The following is a 17,250-nucleotide window of genomic DNA, read 5'->3' on the forward strand; positions in this document are numbered from 1 at the left end:
AGGAATTAGAAAAAAAAAAATAATCCCGAAGTGTATCAAGGCTAACACGGTCACAGTGTTACTTTTTAAGCTTGTTAGGTATCTCAAGGATGCTTTGTATGTGCTCAGCTTTAAAACCACGTGCCATAGCACCTCACCAGCTCCAGCCTCCTTCCATCCTGTATGGGCATTGCAGGAGGCAGCTGAAGGTGAATCCTGAAGGGCAGCTTGCCACCCATGTGTTTGGAAGTGAGCCCTCACGAGTCCCTCCCCCAGCTGTAAGACGAGCTTATTGCTACTTTTTCTCCTTACAGCTAGAGAGACATTTAACCGAAGGTTTGCATGATGCTTTGAAGAAACCAAGTACGGTGCTAGGGCCAAAATTTTTACTCTTGAGCTGCCTAGGCTTAGCCTCAAGCAGAAGAAAACCAAGCCTCCTGAACTGCAGAGAATGAGGGAAAGAAATGCATGGCTAGTTTTGTTATTTATTATCTGGCAATACATGTTTTTAACGTGAGCCCTCCAGATCTTAAGTATTTATTCATTCGGAGGCAGTAAGAATTAGTGAATTCGCTGCTACAGATGTTCAGAATCAGCATCCATACTTGGGTTGTTTTGTCTTTTGCTTTTCCATTGACTTTAATTTCTTTGGGGCTGATCAAGAAAGCATCAAACATCCCCTTGTATCCTTGCTAAGCCCCCTGGTTTGAGCTGAGCCAGAACGAGTGCAGTATGGGAGTTCAGGGGACTTCACCAAATGCAGTTTTTTGCTTTATGTCAGTGCCCACAGCAAGGCACACACTTAGCATGTTGCCACCCTGCCCTATAGGCTTGTGTGCCACCGGTGATGGGCTATCTGGAGAGAAGACCCTGTGGACCTGCAGCTCAGCAGGGCTTGGAGAGAGGATCCTGATTGAACTAGGCTTCCAACAACCTTCAGTGGGAAATAGTGTTGATTTTTAAAAAGGCACACCACAGGGACAAGGCACAATTGCATCTGATGCAACAGTACAGCTGACCACCACGCGGTGCCTCTTCTCACAACCCCAGATTACACCAATCTATCATTTGGTTCACAACTTGAGTGTGGGGCAAATTCATGACGAATATAGAAGGCAGAAAATGGGATCTGGCCCATAGAATCTAACATCAGCTGAAAAATAACGTACTGCATTTTAGGGACACAGATCTCAGTAACATATTGAGCCTCTAGACGACAAATGTGAAGAAAAACACAGATTCAAAGAAAATGGATTTTCTCCATCTGTCAGAGGACCACCCCCATTTCTGGAGCTTGCTCTGGTACAAATGGAGGATGCTTTGGGGGGTTGGCATCAGCATTTTCCCCCAGCGTGGACATTAGCATCCCAGTTACCAGCACTAGCTCAGCTTACAAAGGGATGTATTTTTGTGCTATGCACATGCATCTTTTATTTGGAAGATGTATGGTTTTAAGCAACGAGACTTTAACAATTTTGATCTCAAATAGAGGTCCCCAAATGCTAAGTCAGTTTTGGGGTCTTCAGTAACCAGATCAATGAGGTGGCAGCCAAAGCCAACATAGGGACCTGATGCAATGTATTGATTTTTGGTGGTGGCGATCCCTCCAGACCCTCAAGAAATAATAAACCACTCAAACTAAAGTCTGAGAAAAAGCAACTGATCTACAGGCCCTAAGGGTGTCTTGGTTTCATTTCCACTGTAAATAAACCTCAGGCTGCAAGAATGACTACATACAAATACCAGTTGTCCCTAGAAATAATTCATAATATAGAACTCTGCAGTCAAGAAATGACAGATGGAAATAAATGCTTTTATTTCTCTGAAGAAACCTACCCCATTGTCAATAAAAATACTTTCCTTGTCCTTGACCCCAAATCAAGTCTTCCTCCCCCAAGTCCCCAAAAAAGTGAACATCAAAGAAAAATGCACTTGACAACTTATCTGGGTGATGGTAAAACCCCTGTAATTAGTGTATCAATCCATTTTTAAAGGTGGTTGTAAACAAATTATGCTCATGAACAAAATGTTTCTCTTCCAGTTGAAAGCAGGGCCTGTTTAGTGTAAAGAAAAGTAACTAAGGCTCAAATTTCATGCTTTCAGTGGGTAGTAGGATGTCCCCATTGGATTTTTTTATGGATTCAACCAGACATCAAGAAATAGTGCCTCACCTCTACGTTTTTGTGGCAATTTTGAAATTTGTTCTAGACATATGCAATGGAAAGGCAAAACATCAGCTGGGCTAGAATGCCCGGCCAGCAAGGTCTTGGAGACAAAATAAATTAGCGGCACTTGTTTACAGGCAGTACTGCTGGAAAGGGGAAGTCATGACTCTGTGGGACTTCATGCCTCCCAGCTGGTGAAGCCAGCTCAGTCTTCAATGGGACACTCATGGTTTAAAGGTTCATCCAAGCATGCCAGGATCCATATTTATTTTATGCACTTGTTTAATACATTAAGGAGGCAATAGGGAAAGAATTAAACCTCACGTTGATGGCTACTGCAGGAATCCAGTTGTCACGTTACAGAAAGAAGCGATGAAGAGCCAGCTCCTCTGCCTGTGTCTCACCGTGAGAGGGTGGCAAGTGGCATCTGCCACCTCTGCATGTCCACAGCGGTTCTCCTGACAACTGCTTGACCAAGTTGCTGAAGTACAATGTTGGCAGGTACTGTTCACTGTAACTCTTCCTCTTATTGAAAACAGCACCACTGATAGCAACATTTTTAATTAAAAAATTAGGTAAATTGAAGCTATTGTATGTGCCAACGCTACTAACCTCTAGAAAATAGCTGATTGTAGAGTCTGGTCCTTCCCCACCTCCCACCCCCTTGAAATATTTCTCATTTGTCTCACTTTTTCTGAAGAACATTTTAATAAATGTTCTTTTTAATATCTTTTCTAAAGAACATTTTAGAAACACATGGTTACAAGCTGCAACTGCAAACAGGACTACCTCACTTTTTCTCCAAAATCCACGTCCAGCTTACTCCTGCGTATTGTTTGCCATCAGCCACGGCTGTGTTTACTCATGATCTCTGACTCCGTGACGGCACTGTAATCGCAGAGACATTAACATCCAGGGTCTCGGGGTGATTTATGACTCCTTTAACAATGAACACGGCCTCAGCGGGAGGCCATCCGGCCAGCCAAGAGGTGTGGAAGGAGCACACGGGTGTCCCTTGCTGCTGTCAACTCAAACAGGTACGGACTGAGCAAGCAAAACTGCTGGCTGAGCACAGCCTGACGGCTTGGGGAACAGCATGACAAGAAGCAGAAGGAGCAAAAAGTGGGGTGAAGATCAAGTGGATGCCACCTTTGCCTGCCTCCTCCACACCAAGGCTGTGCAAAGGCACTGTGGGGCCAATTTCGGGCCTGACGGTGCTCCTGGGCTCTGCCTCCGGCCTACACCGGAGCCCATGCACAGGCACAGCGGCCAGCAGGGCAGGTCTGGATCTGGACCTTTGGGCTCAGCAGCCTGGAAGTGTGTCCTCAGGTGCATGTGGGACTGCACCTGGGAGTGCAGGAAGGGTTTCTGAACCAACCCTCTCCAAAACGCCACATCACCTCACACCAACAGCAGTCGGCATATTGTCAGCCTACGGCACCGGCTTCTTTGTTGACATTGCTAACTCCGTACCACTTCCAGAAGCCTGAAAATCTGTTGAAAGTATTTATTTCCCATTTTTTGTTGTTGTTTGTTTTCTAACCGACTTCTACGCAGACTAACAACCAAATTTTGGGCAGGAAGAGTAAACATTTATTTGTTAAGAGGACTACTTGCTGCTGATTGAAAGCAAGCACTTGTGCTTGTTTGCGGCAGCTGTTTCAGTACTGGGAACAGACCGATCAGCGTCACATTGAAGATCTAATAATCTGCTAATGAACCTTAATTTCTGGAGTCGCCCTCCCCCTCCCATTTCTGTGTTTCAATAATTTCAAAACCCCACTGATTATGTGCCGACAGAGTTATTTAAATATGCCCTCTGACAAACTTTAATAAAAACCAGAAAAATTGTAGCTTTGAGTTATCAGACTATATTAAAAACCTTGTTACATGTATTTACTTTAACAATTTCTTTTTTCTTTTCTTAAATAAATAGCAAAGTGTCACCAAAATGAATGGAACGCCGGCACCATTGCCTCAATAGAAACTTCCATACCAGGATGAGTACACAGTCATATTTTGGAATATTGCATAAAAAGATACTTTGGAGGAAAGAAGGTGGTTGCTGGTGCATCTTACGTGGTGAAAGCATCACCCTGTGAAGGGGCCGTGCAGCAGCCTCATTATGTGGCCTTTTGTAAAGCCTCGCCGAGCCGGGCTGGCCCCAGCAAGAGACTGCAAAGGAGCAGCTGGCAGGACAACCACGCAGAACTTACTGCCTGCTGTCACAGGGACGGCCTAACACAAGGGGCTGGCAGTCTCACTCTCTCTAGGCAGAAGAACGCTAGCTCTACACAAGGGAAATGAAGGACATTGAAACAAACAGGCTGGCTAACACTCAGCAGGGCAAGGTCTTTGAGAATTGGAGCTGCCAGCTCCTTAGTTAAGAGGGAATGATGCAACATGGATGCCTACAGAACCAGGCACCCCTTTCTGATGGGCTTCCCTGGGCTGGACTGGTATTTTCTGAGCTTGGCCAGCAGCTGCTCTTCAAAGTGGGACAAAGCTTAAAAGGGACAGCGCTGAAGGAAGACCAGCACACTGGACTGACCCCGCAAAGCAACCCCACAACAGCACCTGCTGCCTTTAGCTCACTCCACCGCGCCGGACTGCAGTGAGCTAAATCCCACTTCTCTGCTCCTGTTGGCTGAAATCAGACCCCCATTACTTTAAACAGAGTTTATTGTATTTAATACATTATAAAATTTGAAAAATTGTAGGAAAGCAGCAGATTCAAACCAGAGCATCTCTACCAAATATTAATTATTCTGGCCCCCTTTGAAAAAACACAAAACAAAACAACAAAAAATAACAACGAAAAACTCATTCAAAAGAAAAGTTAACCTTTCACATCTGTGAGGGCAGACAAAACGTGTGCGACTTCTGTACAAACTACATTTAAAATTTCAGTCGACTAGCTTTCCAACGCAATGGATGGTCGTCTCCTGAACGCCTGCCCATCCACCTCCAAAACAGACAGACATAAACCTCCGTATGCAAATAAAGTTGAATCAAGGTGTGTACACATTAAAAATTGGATGGTGTTTGGCAATGGAAAATGCATTATGAGCAGTCCATGTATTCCCCAATGGTAATGGCTTGTACACCGTTAAGTGGGCCTGAGTAAGGCCTAGGACACTTAATGGCCATCACAGCACCAACCTCATCTACCACTTTGTTGTTGCATTTCCTACCCTTTGACATATACGTACATATATGTATGTATATACATACGTATACATATATATGTGTGTGTGTGTGTGTTTTCATTTACACCTTGAGGTTATTATTATTACTACTATTCCAAGTGTTCCCATATGAATTCAGGTGTGGTCTCTATATTTGATATAAATGTGTCTTTTATTCAATTTTAGTTCCAGGACTTATTTGGAGTCCATACTGCACATGAAACGTCCCCCTTTTTTTTCTTTTTTTTTCCTTTCTATCTTTTTTTTTTTTTTTTTGCATAAAGAAACATGTCCATTTTAGTCCAGAGGCTCTTGCTTTATTCGAATGACGGAGGGTGCGCGAGATGTCCTTCTGAGTTCCCGTCTCAGTACGTATTCACTGAATTGGGAAGAGTCCACCCCACCTCCACATGAGCCAACAATCTCAAACCCTCTTTGCTGTAACCTCTCAAGTACCTGCAAAAAGAGGAAACAAAACACCAATGTGTAAGTAAATAAACAGACTATTCACTGTCTAAGGATGATACATGCTGTGTTCAAACAGATCCAGCTAGAAAACAAATGTGGTTACACAGATCCACTAACTGGTTCCCTAAGTTCCACCGTATTGTCTGATTTCTGCTGACTTTTGGGCACACAGCAATAAGAAGAAAAATGGAGAAAAATAGGTATTCTTCAGTACTGTCAGCAAATGCAGTATTCTTCTACCCGCAGATTCATGCCTGAAAAACTGCATTCTCTGCTTCACACAATTTACAGTACAATAGGGCAAATACAGGATTGCACACCAGACATTGAAGCATGTTAAGCAAACACTTCAGTTCAATCGTGATAATGCAGACACTGTGGTCGTAATTTCAGAAAAGTTACCATCAGATTTTCTAGAGACTAATAAGCTACCAGAACTGCAAAGATCTGTGGCTGTACGCATACCAGTGGTAAAACCTGTGACCTAGCTAGGACATGTGCTAGGACAGCAAGGGCAAGCAGAGAGATGGGATAGGGGCAGAAGCAAGCTGGGTTTTATAACGTCTATAAAACTACAAGACATTTTACATTTTTACACGCACTGCTACAGGTCAGCAAATGTCTTTCCAAAATACAGCTAATTACACAGCAGACAAATCTCAAAAAGCAGGAGGTGGGAAAAGAGTTTCAGAAGCCCCCAGTGGAGATCAAACATCAAAACTTCAGTGAGTTTTATTTAACCTGATCTTTAGCATTTAATAATATAAGCCCAAATTCCCCAAATATGTCTCAGTGCAAGCCACTGAAAAATACAGGAGAAGTTAAGTCTTGAGAGAAAATGTGATGGATCAGGAAATAAGTGCATCCCTGGGCAAATCACTGAGTCTGCACCCCACTTTCCAGGCCTACCATAGTCCCTGTCTTGCCTTATATTGTTCTTTGGACAGAGATGCTTACTTCCCCCAAAATGGAAGATGTGGCATCATCAGCATGGGATCAGCATCTCTCTTGAAGCCTGTGTGTATTTTGCCACTCTGACTTGAGTTTTGCACATCATTAAATAGGCTTGGCAATCTTAGTGTGACAAAAATGTAAACATCAGGAAAAAAGCTAAGCTGCTAAAGGATAAAATTGCTTTGACAACTATCATACGACATTTGCCCCCTTGAAGTACTATGTCCAGGTTTGGGGCCCCCAGCACAAGAAGGATGTGGATCTGTTAGAGCAGGTCCAGAGGAAGGCCATGAAGTTGACCAGAGGGCTGGAGCACCTCTCCTATGGAGAAATGCTGAGAGATGTTCAGCCTGGAGAAGAACAGGCTTGGGGGAGACCTTATTGTAGCTTTTCAGTACTTACAGGGGGCTTATAAAAAAAATGGAGAACAACTTTTTGCTCAGCCAGATAATGACAGAACAAGGGGGAACGGATTTTAAACTAAAAGAGGGGAGATTTAGATTAGATATTATGAGGAAATTCTTCACTCAGAGGGTGGTGAGGCCCTGGCACAGGCTGCCCAGAGAAGCTGTGGATGCCCCATCCCTGGAGGTGCTCAAGGCCAGGCTGGATGGGGCTTTGGGCAGCCTGGTCTGGTGGGAGGTGTCCCTGCCCATGGCAGGGGGGTTGGAACAAGGTGAGCTTTAAGGTCCCTTCCAACCAACCCAAGCCATTCTGTGACTCCATGGACATGTGGCTAAATATCCATCTTTGAATGCAATATCCCTTTTCCATTATAATCTTGCATGCAGGGGTGTTCTAAATTTGCATTAGTCACTGGGAGAAAACAACTTTGATGTTTCAGCATGACAATAAAGGCCAATTATTTAAGAGACACAACTGCCCAAGCATAGCATGCGTTAACCATGTCTTGACAGGTCAGATAGGACTATCCCTTCTCCTGTGTTGAAGCACTAGCATTATATGCAGCATCTAGACAGCCTTCAGCACATACCACATTGCTCAACCCTCTTCATCAGGGGATGGGAGCAGAGCTTTGCTACCTGGAGAGCAAGACCTGGCAGCAGAAAGATGTCAAGCTCAACTGGCAAGTCTCCATGTAAGAATTTGCTCCTAAGTCTGGAGCATTTAGGAGGTGTACCTAAACCAAACAGCATCAATAGTGCTAATGATGATTCCAGATGTTAAAAAGTGTTCTCACTCCAAACTGCTGCCTGTGCATGATGTGCTAACTTAGATGAAGGTGGGTGTGGATTTTTTTTTTAAACTAACAAAGGATAAAACAGATGACACTACAGCTTGTAAGCTTAATGCAATTCTTACAGAAATTACCTGCGTTTGTCTCCCAGATTATTTTACCCGTTTCACAATTGTTTTTTTAAACAAATACTACTGATTTTAGTTATTGCCACATCCTCTGAATGTGAAAAAGGAGGCCCTTTCCTAAGATCACAGAATTAGATAGGTCCATTATTGCAATAAGCAGATGTGTCATTGTTGCCACCTCATGAAGGAGAAAGAATGAACCAGTTGTTTTTGTCCAAGGTAAAAAGCACATGGTACATTTGTTCAAGAAACATTTAGGGATATCATTATGCAAAAGACCTGGGTAACACTGGAAAAATTATATGCTAGTTTTTACCATGTGTGTGTGATAACTTCCCCCCTACTGCCTCATAAGAATCCTTCACATTTCAGCTTGCCTGACAGTCTCACTGAAGGGTCAAAGCCCCACAGGATGTCCCACATTGAGGTGTAGCAGAGAGGGCTGAGAGGCTCCTTCTCCTGTGGCTGCTGGCTGCTCCCTTCTCCAGAAATACTGGGTCCTACTCCAGGAGGAGGAGGAGAATTAGGAGGAGGAGGAGGCTGGCTGTGCTCTCCCTTCGTAGATGCATGGCCCTCATTTTAGAGGCTGGCCAACGCTGACACTAGCGTTCAGTCACCTCCTTCTCCAACTAATTCCCTTTTCCCCTCACTTTTCCCGTGTTCCCCAGAATAAGAGACCAGGGCTTTACCTTTTTTGCTCTTCTCTTCTCTCTATTCAGTTTCAGAGCTCCTAAGGACTCTCGGAAATCAGAGCACCTCCACCACCTTTCTTAGTGCATGGTGATTGCTGCCTTGCAAGGTGAAGGGACATAGCCTGATGCGCTCACAATAGCTCTGTAGGGAAGTGGCACCCTCCTTCCCCAGCTTGAGATGTCTCTAGGCCCTCTCGTCTATCCAAAAAAACAATTTATGACAAGCAAGGCATGGGACTGGAAGCAGGGTTGAATGGTCGCCTTATGTTCAAGTGTCAAAAATATTTCTCCAAATATACAGTGTCTTTATAAATTGAGGCAAACATACCTCTAAGAGCTGTTTTTTAACACTAGCGTAGTTTGTTTTGCAAAGAGATTTGGTGACGATGTGTGAGAATTTAGTTGAGAAAGCAGCCCACAGAAGAAAATAACTAGCTCAGAGACTCCAGCTGATTTTGTTCATTGAAACCTTTCAGTGAGAGAGAAAAGCGTGCCAACCCACAGGTACCTGGTCAACAATCTCCCCTCCAATAAATGCGTGTGACCTCCTACCTGAACTGAGTTGAGGTGACAGTATCCGTTCAGTGGAAATCTGATCACATGCGTTGAGTCATGATTCCAGCCGGCATTGACAGAATTACACATCACATCACCGATTTCTGGAAACACTTCTTCTATCAATGACTTATCACCACTCAGTGTAATCCTCTCTCCGAGATCTGGGGCAACTCGCACCACCAGGCACTCACAAGACTTTGAGAAGCGGCCACTCTCCCGGTCCTGTTTCCACCTTTCCATCTCTCCTAGCATGGGCTGAAGCTGGAAATACTTTGCTTCTTCGTATAGCAAACTGTAGTCCTGAAAGACACACATATTACTGTGCACAATTAAGAAAGAGGCATTGATAATGTACCACTTAATGTATCTGGTTATTCAGGCTAACGCTGCTCTATATCTGGAACCTTTCAGACATAGCTCATAGCTACTGCATAGGAAGGTGTAATAAAATAATAGTGCAAGAAAAAACAAACAAACAAAAAAACTCCACCATCAGCAACTTAAAACAGACTGGGTATAGCAGCATTTGTGTGGGGAGGGGGAAGTTACACTTGATCATGTGCCCCATGCTATGGAATAATCCAGGCAGTCACATTCCACTTTTCCCCACATCTTTATCCCCACAGTGATGTCATAAAATAATGACCTCATTGAACAGATGGAACAGAATTCAATCAGGATTCAGAAAATTCATCATTAGGATCCATCGCTTCTTACAGCAATACTAGCAGGCATTGTAACAGGTATAAGAATGTAAATGAGAGAGACTGCAATGGTTCTCTGTGCAAAATGCTTCAGATATTTGCATAATGAATTGCACATATTACTGCATTTTAAAAATTAAGTATTTTTTAATACCTCTCCATTTTGCCAACAGTATTGTTTACTACATCATCTCAAACACCAGAGCAGAGAGGATGCATTTCTACATATAGCCAGTACAGATGTAATTTAGAATTTATGATCCTGAGTTTGTCTACTGCTGTATTTTAAATAAATAAATAAATAAATCAAAATATTGTTCTTCTACGTTTAAGACCATAAGACAATTTGGAAAATATTTATACAGAAAAAAGAAATAAGTGAGAACTAGGGAAGGCAGAGGAATCAAATGACCACAAGAGATGATTGGTAACAGCCAACACAGCCCTGATTTGGGCTACAGACTGAATACTTGATGAGTATAGGACACCTGAAGCCTATTCAGAATACTGCTTATATTTAATGTCCAATGACAAAGTCATCTATATATTTCTAAAAAACAAGGGGCTGCAGTTTACTTTAAGCACTGATCTGTTGGACGACTTACAGCACAACTGGAAGGGACACCCCTTTGAACATCATGGTGGTTGGGTGAATATGCCAGGAGATAACGTCTCTAATTTCAGCTGAGCTATGGTATATTTATGTCATTAAAGGACCCCGCATATGTCACTTCTTAATATTGCATGGAAGGTGGCTTTTCCTTTTTCTGTATTTCTGATTGCTTTCAGGACAAGTGCTGAGAACAGCACAAAGACATTCCAAGGCTTTGAAAGAGGGACATGATGCTATCAGCCGTTTCTAAATTCCCACGTTATTTGGGTAGGTTTACCACATCACCCAGGGAGAAGTATGTAGGTATCTCCAGCAGACAATTCAAAGATTGCTCCTGAACTGAACCTCACACCTGTTATGCCCCAAACACCTGAAAATGTCTCAGATATGAGGGATAAAAGACTGCACTCCAGTGTGAACTGCTCTAACCCTTCCACATCACCGTTTCCATTCAGTCCAAATTGCTGTACTTCCTACGGTGAACTAATGGTGCAGCCAGCCAGGCTGATATGCACTCATAAAGTAATGATAAAGATCTCTTCTGATTGCAGCTTTGGTCTCCAGCACTCACTTCACAGCTACACCTACATACCTGCAAGCACACAATAGTCCAAAGGTCTGCCTCTGTAGGCTGACGTCTGACATGGTGAACTATTACAAATTTGTTATCAAAAAGAGAAAAGCAGACTTTTTAATAAAGGTTAAATGATAAACATAGAACTATTCATCCCTGACTTCTCTAAAAATGTAAAATTAAATTTCCAGTATGCATCCAGGAGTCTGGGGAAGAAAATATTCTATGACTTAATGCTCACATATTACCACGTGTGCTGTTTATTTTGTCAATACCATGATTCCCAAACGGTTCTCTGAATTTCAGCATGTGAGTGGAAGCTGGAGTTGTTGCAATCAGAAGGGAATGATAAAAGAGGATGACAGGACCAGTAACCAGCAAAGCTCACGATCAGTTGGTTGCAGATGGTAACATCCTTTGTTTCCATCACCATCCTACAATGTTTAATTTCCCTAGGTCAAATGTGGCAAGATTACTCCACCACACTATAGCTAGGAGGGGAAAATTTAATATTGATGCCACTCTAGAAAAGCCTGACAGATGCCACTACAGCAACCCCATGCTCACTTTTGCCAAGTACCTGCAATCAAGCACCGTATTCCAGAAGTGCCCCCGTCTGGGGCTCTGTTTTGATTATATGTCAGACTCTTGCTTTACCAAGGTATATGCAAAACATCCAAGTCCCTTGAAATCTCACCTTGAAATCATCAGGAATGAGGAGTTTTGATGTTCTTAAAAAATTCAAGATATATCTGAACATTTGCCCATCTCTGTCGATGAAATAATGCTGCTTGAGGCTGTCGAGGACGATGGGCTCCGTGCCATCGAAGAGCCTGCCGATTCTGGAGAGGAAAGAAGAGGATAATGTCAGGGTCAGACCACACACAGCTCAGCAGTGACTGGGAAAATTTGCTGCCTTGTCTCATGAGACGACAATGCAAGAGTATTTGGGGCACCTTTCTCAATGGCCCCTTGAGCAGACCCCATCCCACCCTGCTGCACCAACCTCCTTGATCGGATCTGTTCTGCTTCCTGGAGGAGTAAATGGTGAATTAGCTCGAAAATTACACTCAGGAAAAGCTTTTTATTTGATTATTTTGTTATTAAATTATTTTTAAACCCAGATCATTTTTTGGATGCTCTTTACTGCAACCCATGCTTGGACCACCACAATTGAGGAAGCAGTGGGTACTAAGTAGTTGGGGAAATAAAAGTTATAAAGTTTCAATGTGAGGTAATGATTTCACAGCAAAACCCAGCCATTTGTGGCAGGTATCAATTAGCATGCTCTAAGTTAATCAGGAGAAATGCCTCAGCATTTACAGAGACCACCCACCACCACGCAATTGCCCAGAGAGCCTCCGCTTGCTAAAAACACTTGCAACATCAGCTGCTGGCTGAACACACGTTTTCTAGAGGTGTTCCTTGCAGAACCTGATTTAGTCAGAGCTGTAGGAAGGGCTAAAAATTGGGAACAACCCCCCTGCCACAGTAACATGAAATACACACCGTGTTTTTGCGCTGAGGTGTTTGCAAAACACTCCGGAGTTACTCACAATTTCCCAGTGAAATCACCAGGGGTGACTGGCACGTCTGATGTTGTGCGCATGTTTATGTGCCTATACGTGCATGTGGAAGCACTTTTTGACTCTTCCCGATGCCACCCCTCCAAAGAACTGTAAACAAAACAGTCTCTAAATAGCTAACTTGTGATACGTCACGTGGAGGCTTTGCATGAAACACTACTGACATTCTTGGGCATGATTTTGGAGCCTTGTCACAAGCTGTTACATTCTGCAATATTCCACAGATTCTGCACCTTCATTGTTTTAATGAAAAAGCTCATTCTTATGTAGTTTTTGTCCTAATATAATTAATATGTTTTGGGAATTAGCACAGAAAAACCTAAGCAGTTCACTAAGGAACGTGCAATATCACCACCGTACACCAGCGTGCAGCTAGGGGATGGACTCTTGTTCCCTGATCACACTCGGCTTTTGGGGTACATACAAAGGCAAGGTACAAGTCTGTCTTTTTACAGGATGGATCCCACAAGCACAACGAATAGCCATGACACACACTTTTCCTTTTAAAAGAAGCGAGGAAACACCATTCCTCACCACCATCCTGAGGCTGCTTTGATCTCTCGTAGAAAACCAAACCCCAAACCAGCACAGCTCAGACATGACCAACCCTCTTGGCTGCACAGAGCACCCCAGGCTGAGATACACCTGTACTTGAGCAAGGAAAGGCAATCTCCAGCAAGGGTTCAAGAGGCAAAAAGACAGAAACAGCTCCCGAAGTTGGAAGGATGGCAGGGCTTGCAGTGAGGTTGTGGGGAACTGCTGAGAAACTGGGCTTCACATTATCATCAGATGGCTTGGGTTGGAAGGGACCTTAAAGACCACCTTGTTCCAACTTCCTGCCATGGGCAGGGACACCTCCCACCAGACCAGGCTGCCCAAAGCCCCATCCAGCCTGGCCTTGAACACCTCCAGGGATGGGGCATCCACAGCTTCTCTGGGCAGCCTGTGCCAGGGCCTCACCGCCCTCTGGGTGAAGAATTTCTTCCTAATGTTTAATCTAAATCTCCCCTCTTTTAGTTTAAAACCATTGACCCTTGCAATAAGCCTCTCGCCATCTTTCCTGTAGGCCCCCTTTAGGTACTGGAAGGCCACTATAAGGTCTCCCTGGAGCCTTTTCTTCTCCAGGCTGAACAACCCCAGCTCCTCATATGAGAGGTGCTCCGGCCCTCTGATCATCCTCGTGGCCCTCCTCTGGACTCACTCCAACAGGCCCATGTCCTTCCTGTGCTGGGGCCCCAGAGCTGAATGCAGGACTCCAGGCAGGGTCTTGTGAGAGCAGAGCGAAGGGGGAGAATCACAGAATGGGCAGGGTTGGAAGGGACCTCCAGAGATCATCTAGTCCAACCCGCCCTGCTCAAGCAGGGTCACCCAGAGCATGTTGTACAGGATCGCTTCCAGGTGGGTTTTGAATATCTCCAGAGAAGGGACTCCACAACCTCTCTGGGCAGCCTGTTCCAGGGCTCTGTCACCCGAACCATAAAGAAGTTCTCCCTCATAAGGCAATGAAGCCTCCTGTGAATCACCTCCCTCAACCTACTGGTCATACATCTTTTGATGCGGCCCAGGGTATGGTTGGCTTTCTGGGCTGCAAGGACACATTGCCAGCTCATACTCGTTTTTTCATCCACCAGTACCCCAAGTCCTTCTCCACAAGCCTGCTCTCAATCCATTCATCACACAGTCTGTACTCATGTTTGGGATCGCCCCGACCCAGTGCAGGATGTGGACAGAGGATGATTCGTGCCCACAGTCACATATCCTTCCTTTAAAACAGCACAGCCAACCCAAACGGAGTCGGAAAAGGCATTCATGCTCACAGCAGGCATCACAACAGTACACCCAGTGACACATTTTGGACAGAATACAAGTCTCGTCCCTTCCTTCTCACTGGGTGGGAGAGGTGAAGACTGGGAAAGAAATAAAAACCCATTAACCTTGGTTGGCCATTTAAAATTCTGTAGGAAATGCCAGAATCAATTCAAACCACGAGAAATCTGTAACATATAAGAAATTAAACATATTTTCCAGTATGATCCAGCACAAAACATTTTTCTCAAAGCTATCCCTTAGAACAATTCAAGCTTTCTTCCACGGTTACTTGTTAGTGCCTGCCCCGCTGCTCAAAATTTAAGCTGTGACAGGCCATATAATACAGACTTCTGTTCACTAGGTGGATGAGCAACATTTATGTCTAATATTGTAACATGAGGCATTTAGATTCGATTTTCTCCCATACTCAAGCACGTTGTCTTGGAATCTGTCACAGTATTCACTCACAAACCATATGTATTTGGCCAAGTCAGTCATTACTGAAATGTATAATTGTAATTGGTTTCTGCAGCGTTTCCCTAGTTCTAAATTACTGTTATAATTACATATTTTAAACCTCTAGGCTTTCTGTCTTCATTTTATTAATTGTTTAGAAGAAGAACAAGATAGTATCGGAGGCTGGAGCCTTCTGACAAAATCACAAAGCTGACACCAGCGCACAAACAGCAGGGACCCGAAAGCCAGTCCATCCGGCTTGGAGGAGCTAGCAAAGTGCCACCTTCGCGTGCTGCTGCTTTCCAGCAGCAGCAAACCACGAGGAATTGCTAAGAGCCGAGGAACTGGTAAGCACCAACTCCTCCCCTCGCCAGGACCACTTTGCAGTGCACAACCATACTTTCAAATGGTACAGCAGCTTCAGGAGACTTCTGTAAATAAAATTTAAGCCTTTTTCGGACTGAAAACCACAGATTCCAGCTTCATGGCCCCCAGGGAAGGATTTGCAATAGCTCAGTGGCAGGGTCTAAGTTGCGTTTGCTGCCATGAGAAGGGACTGGAGACCAGAAGAAGCACAGCAGCAAACTCTGCCCTACCTCGCACTGCACACTTGCTAGACGATAATATTTGAGCAGCCATCCTCCCTGTCTCCCACAGCTCTGCTTCTCCTTCTGCTTGGTCTCATGCTGAAATTATAAATGCTTAAGTGACACCAGGCTGCTGGCATGAGGCAAAGACTGTGAAGCCATGTTCATTATAATTTCGCTTCTCAAGAAAACCTAGAAGATGCTTTTCCCCATCTCCTTCTTGTCAACTTCAGCTGATGATTGACAAAGATATATATATATATTTAAATGACAAACACATAACAGCTGAATGGCTTTCCAAACAGCAAAATGCTTTGAAGGTTGCTTGCAAAATAAGTTGATAATTATATGCAGAACCAGCCAAATATCAAGGGTAAAGGATAAAAAAAATGTAGTTCATTTATAAGGAAATTTACTTCTGATATGTTTAATTAAAACTAACAGGCTGGAATTTTCTGTATATATGGAAAATTAATGTCCCATGGGTTGAAAGTGCGACCTCCAATGGGTAATAATTAACATCTTTGGCTTTAAGTATCATAATCCACTGTCAGAAATCAAATGCTTTAAGGGTTGAAAATATAACCATTGTAAAACTCAGCTTCCACCAGAGAACATGGGTTTACTTTAAGGACACAAACCTGGTTTTAGTGGGGAGAAAACAACAGGACATGGAGAAGATCAGTGTTTTACTTCTGTAAAATACTACAGGGACCCTTGTCCCCACAGACCAGCACTCGTAGAACAGCATTTCTACAACAAAAAGCAGGGGAAGATGACATTGCTTACAGGGTTTCTCAAGTTCTTCAGAAACAACTCCTGTTTGTCGAGTATAAAAATACACTCAGTCTGCAGCAAAGCTGCACGGCGTAAGTGTTTATATCCTTGCTCTCTGAAAGTATAAATATTTACATATATTATTATAGACATAAAGAGAAAGTCTTTCATTTAGTATATTCTGCCTCAGTTGAGTATTTGGGAAAGACGCAGTAATTAAGAACAAGATGGCCAATATTAATTGAACAAGCCAAGTACCGCACAGCTTTCTTACCACTATGAAAAATGTTACAGTTCTGCAGATTATTTGAGTGACTTCACTGGACACAGCAAAAATTCTTCTCTTTTGTATTTTGTATTCTCAGAAGGATACAAGGAACATGGAAAGGCAACAAACTTTGTTATCTGCAAGCATGCAGAATATTGCTTTACGTTTAATCATTTCAAGAGGTAGAAATGAATCCTTTTTTTTCTCAAGAAAATACAGAACCCTTATTGCTGAATATATTCAGCATATTATCGCTCATGTTATTATTATTTAAAGAGGACACTACAAACTCAGAACTGATTTTTTTTTCTCCAGTAAATCATTTTCAGCTGTTCCACGCTGTCAGCTCTCCTTGTTCTCCGTGCCTTTCACAAAACAGCAAAAAAGGAGGAAAACTCATGGTGCAAAGTCCTTTGAGTAACCTGGCAGAGGAAGAGGTGCAGCACTGGCAATGTGGTACCCGCAGTCCCATGGTAGGTACCTGCCTGGGACTTGACTGTGCTCTGACACCCAAGTAGCAAATCCTCATCTCCTTCCTCAAATAAT

The 17,250-nt window shown here is 43.5% G+C and overlaps 1 protein-coding gene across 7 annotated transcripts in view; it reads right to left on the bottom strand.

Moving 5' to 3' along the window:
• Positions 1 to 4,808: 4,808 nt before the first annotated feature.
• The window catches only part of KCTD1 (potassium channel tetramerization domain containing 1), a 98,462-nt gene continuing 86,020 nt past the window's right edge, over positions 4,809 to 17,250 (bottom strand). For all 7 annotated transcript variants that reach the window (XM_080582834.1, XM_080582833.1, XM_080582836.1 and 4 more), the window contains exons 3-5: positions 11,919 to 12,063; positions 9,325 to 9,630; positions 4,809 to 5,788 (exon numbers count right to left, since the gene is read on the bottom strand). In XM_080582834.1, coding sequence (XP_080438960.1) covers positions 5,630 to 5,788; positions 9,325 to 9,630; positions 11,919 to 12,063 — 610 coding nt within the window. In that variant the 3' untranslated portion in view covers positions 4,809 to 5,629. The remainder of the gene's footprint in view (positions 5,789 to 9,324; positions 9,631 to 11,918; positions 12,064 to 17,250) is intronic.

This window comes from Anser brachyrhynchus (assembly GCF_964034855.1).
Source record: "Anser brachyrhynchus genome assembly, chromosome: 2".
NCBI lineage: Eukaryota > Metazoa > Chordata > Aves > Anseriformes > Anatidae > Anser > Anser brachyrhynchus.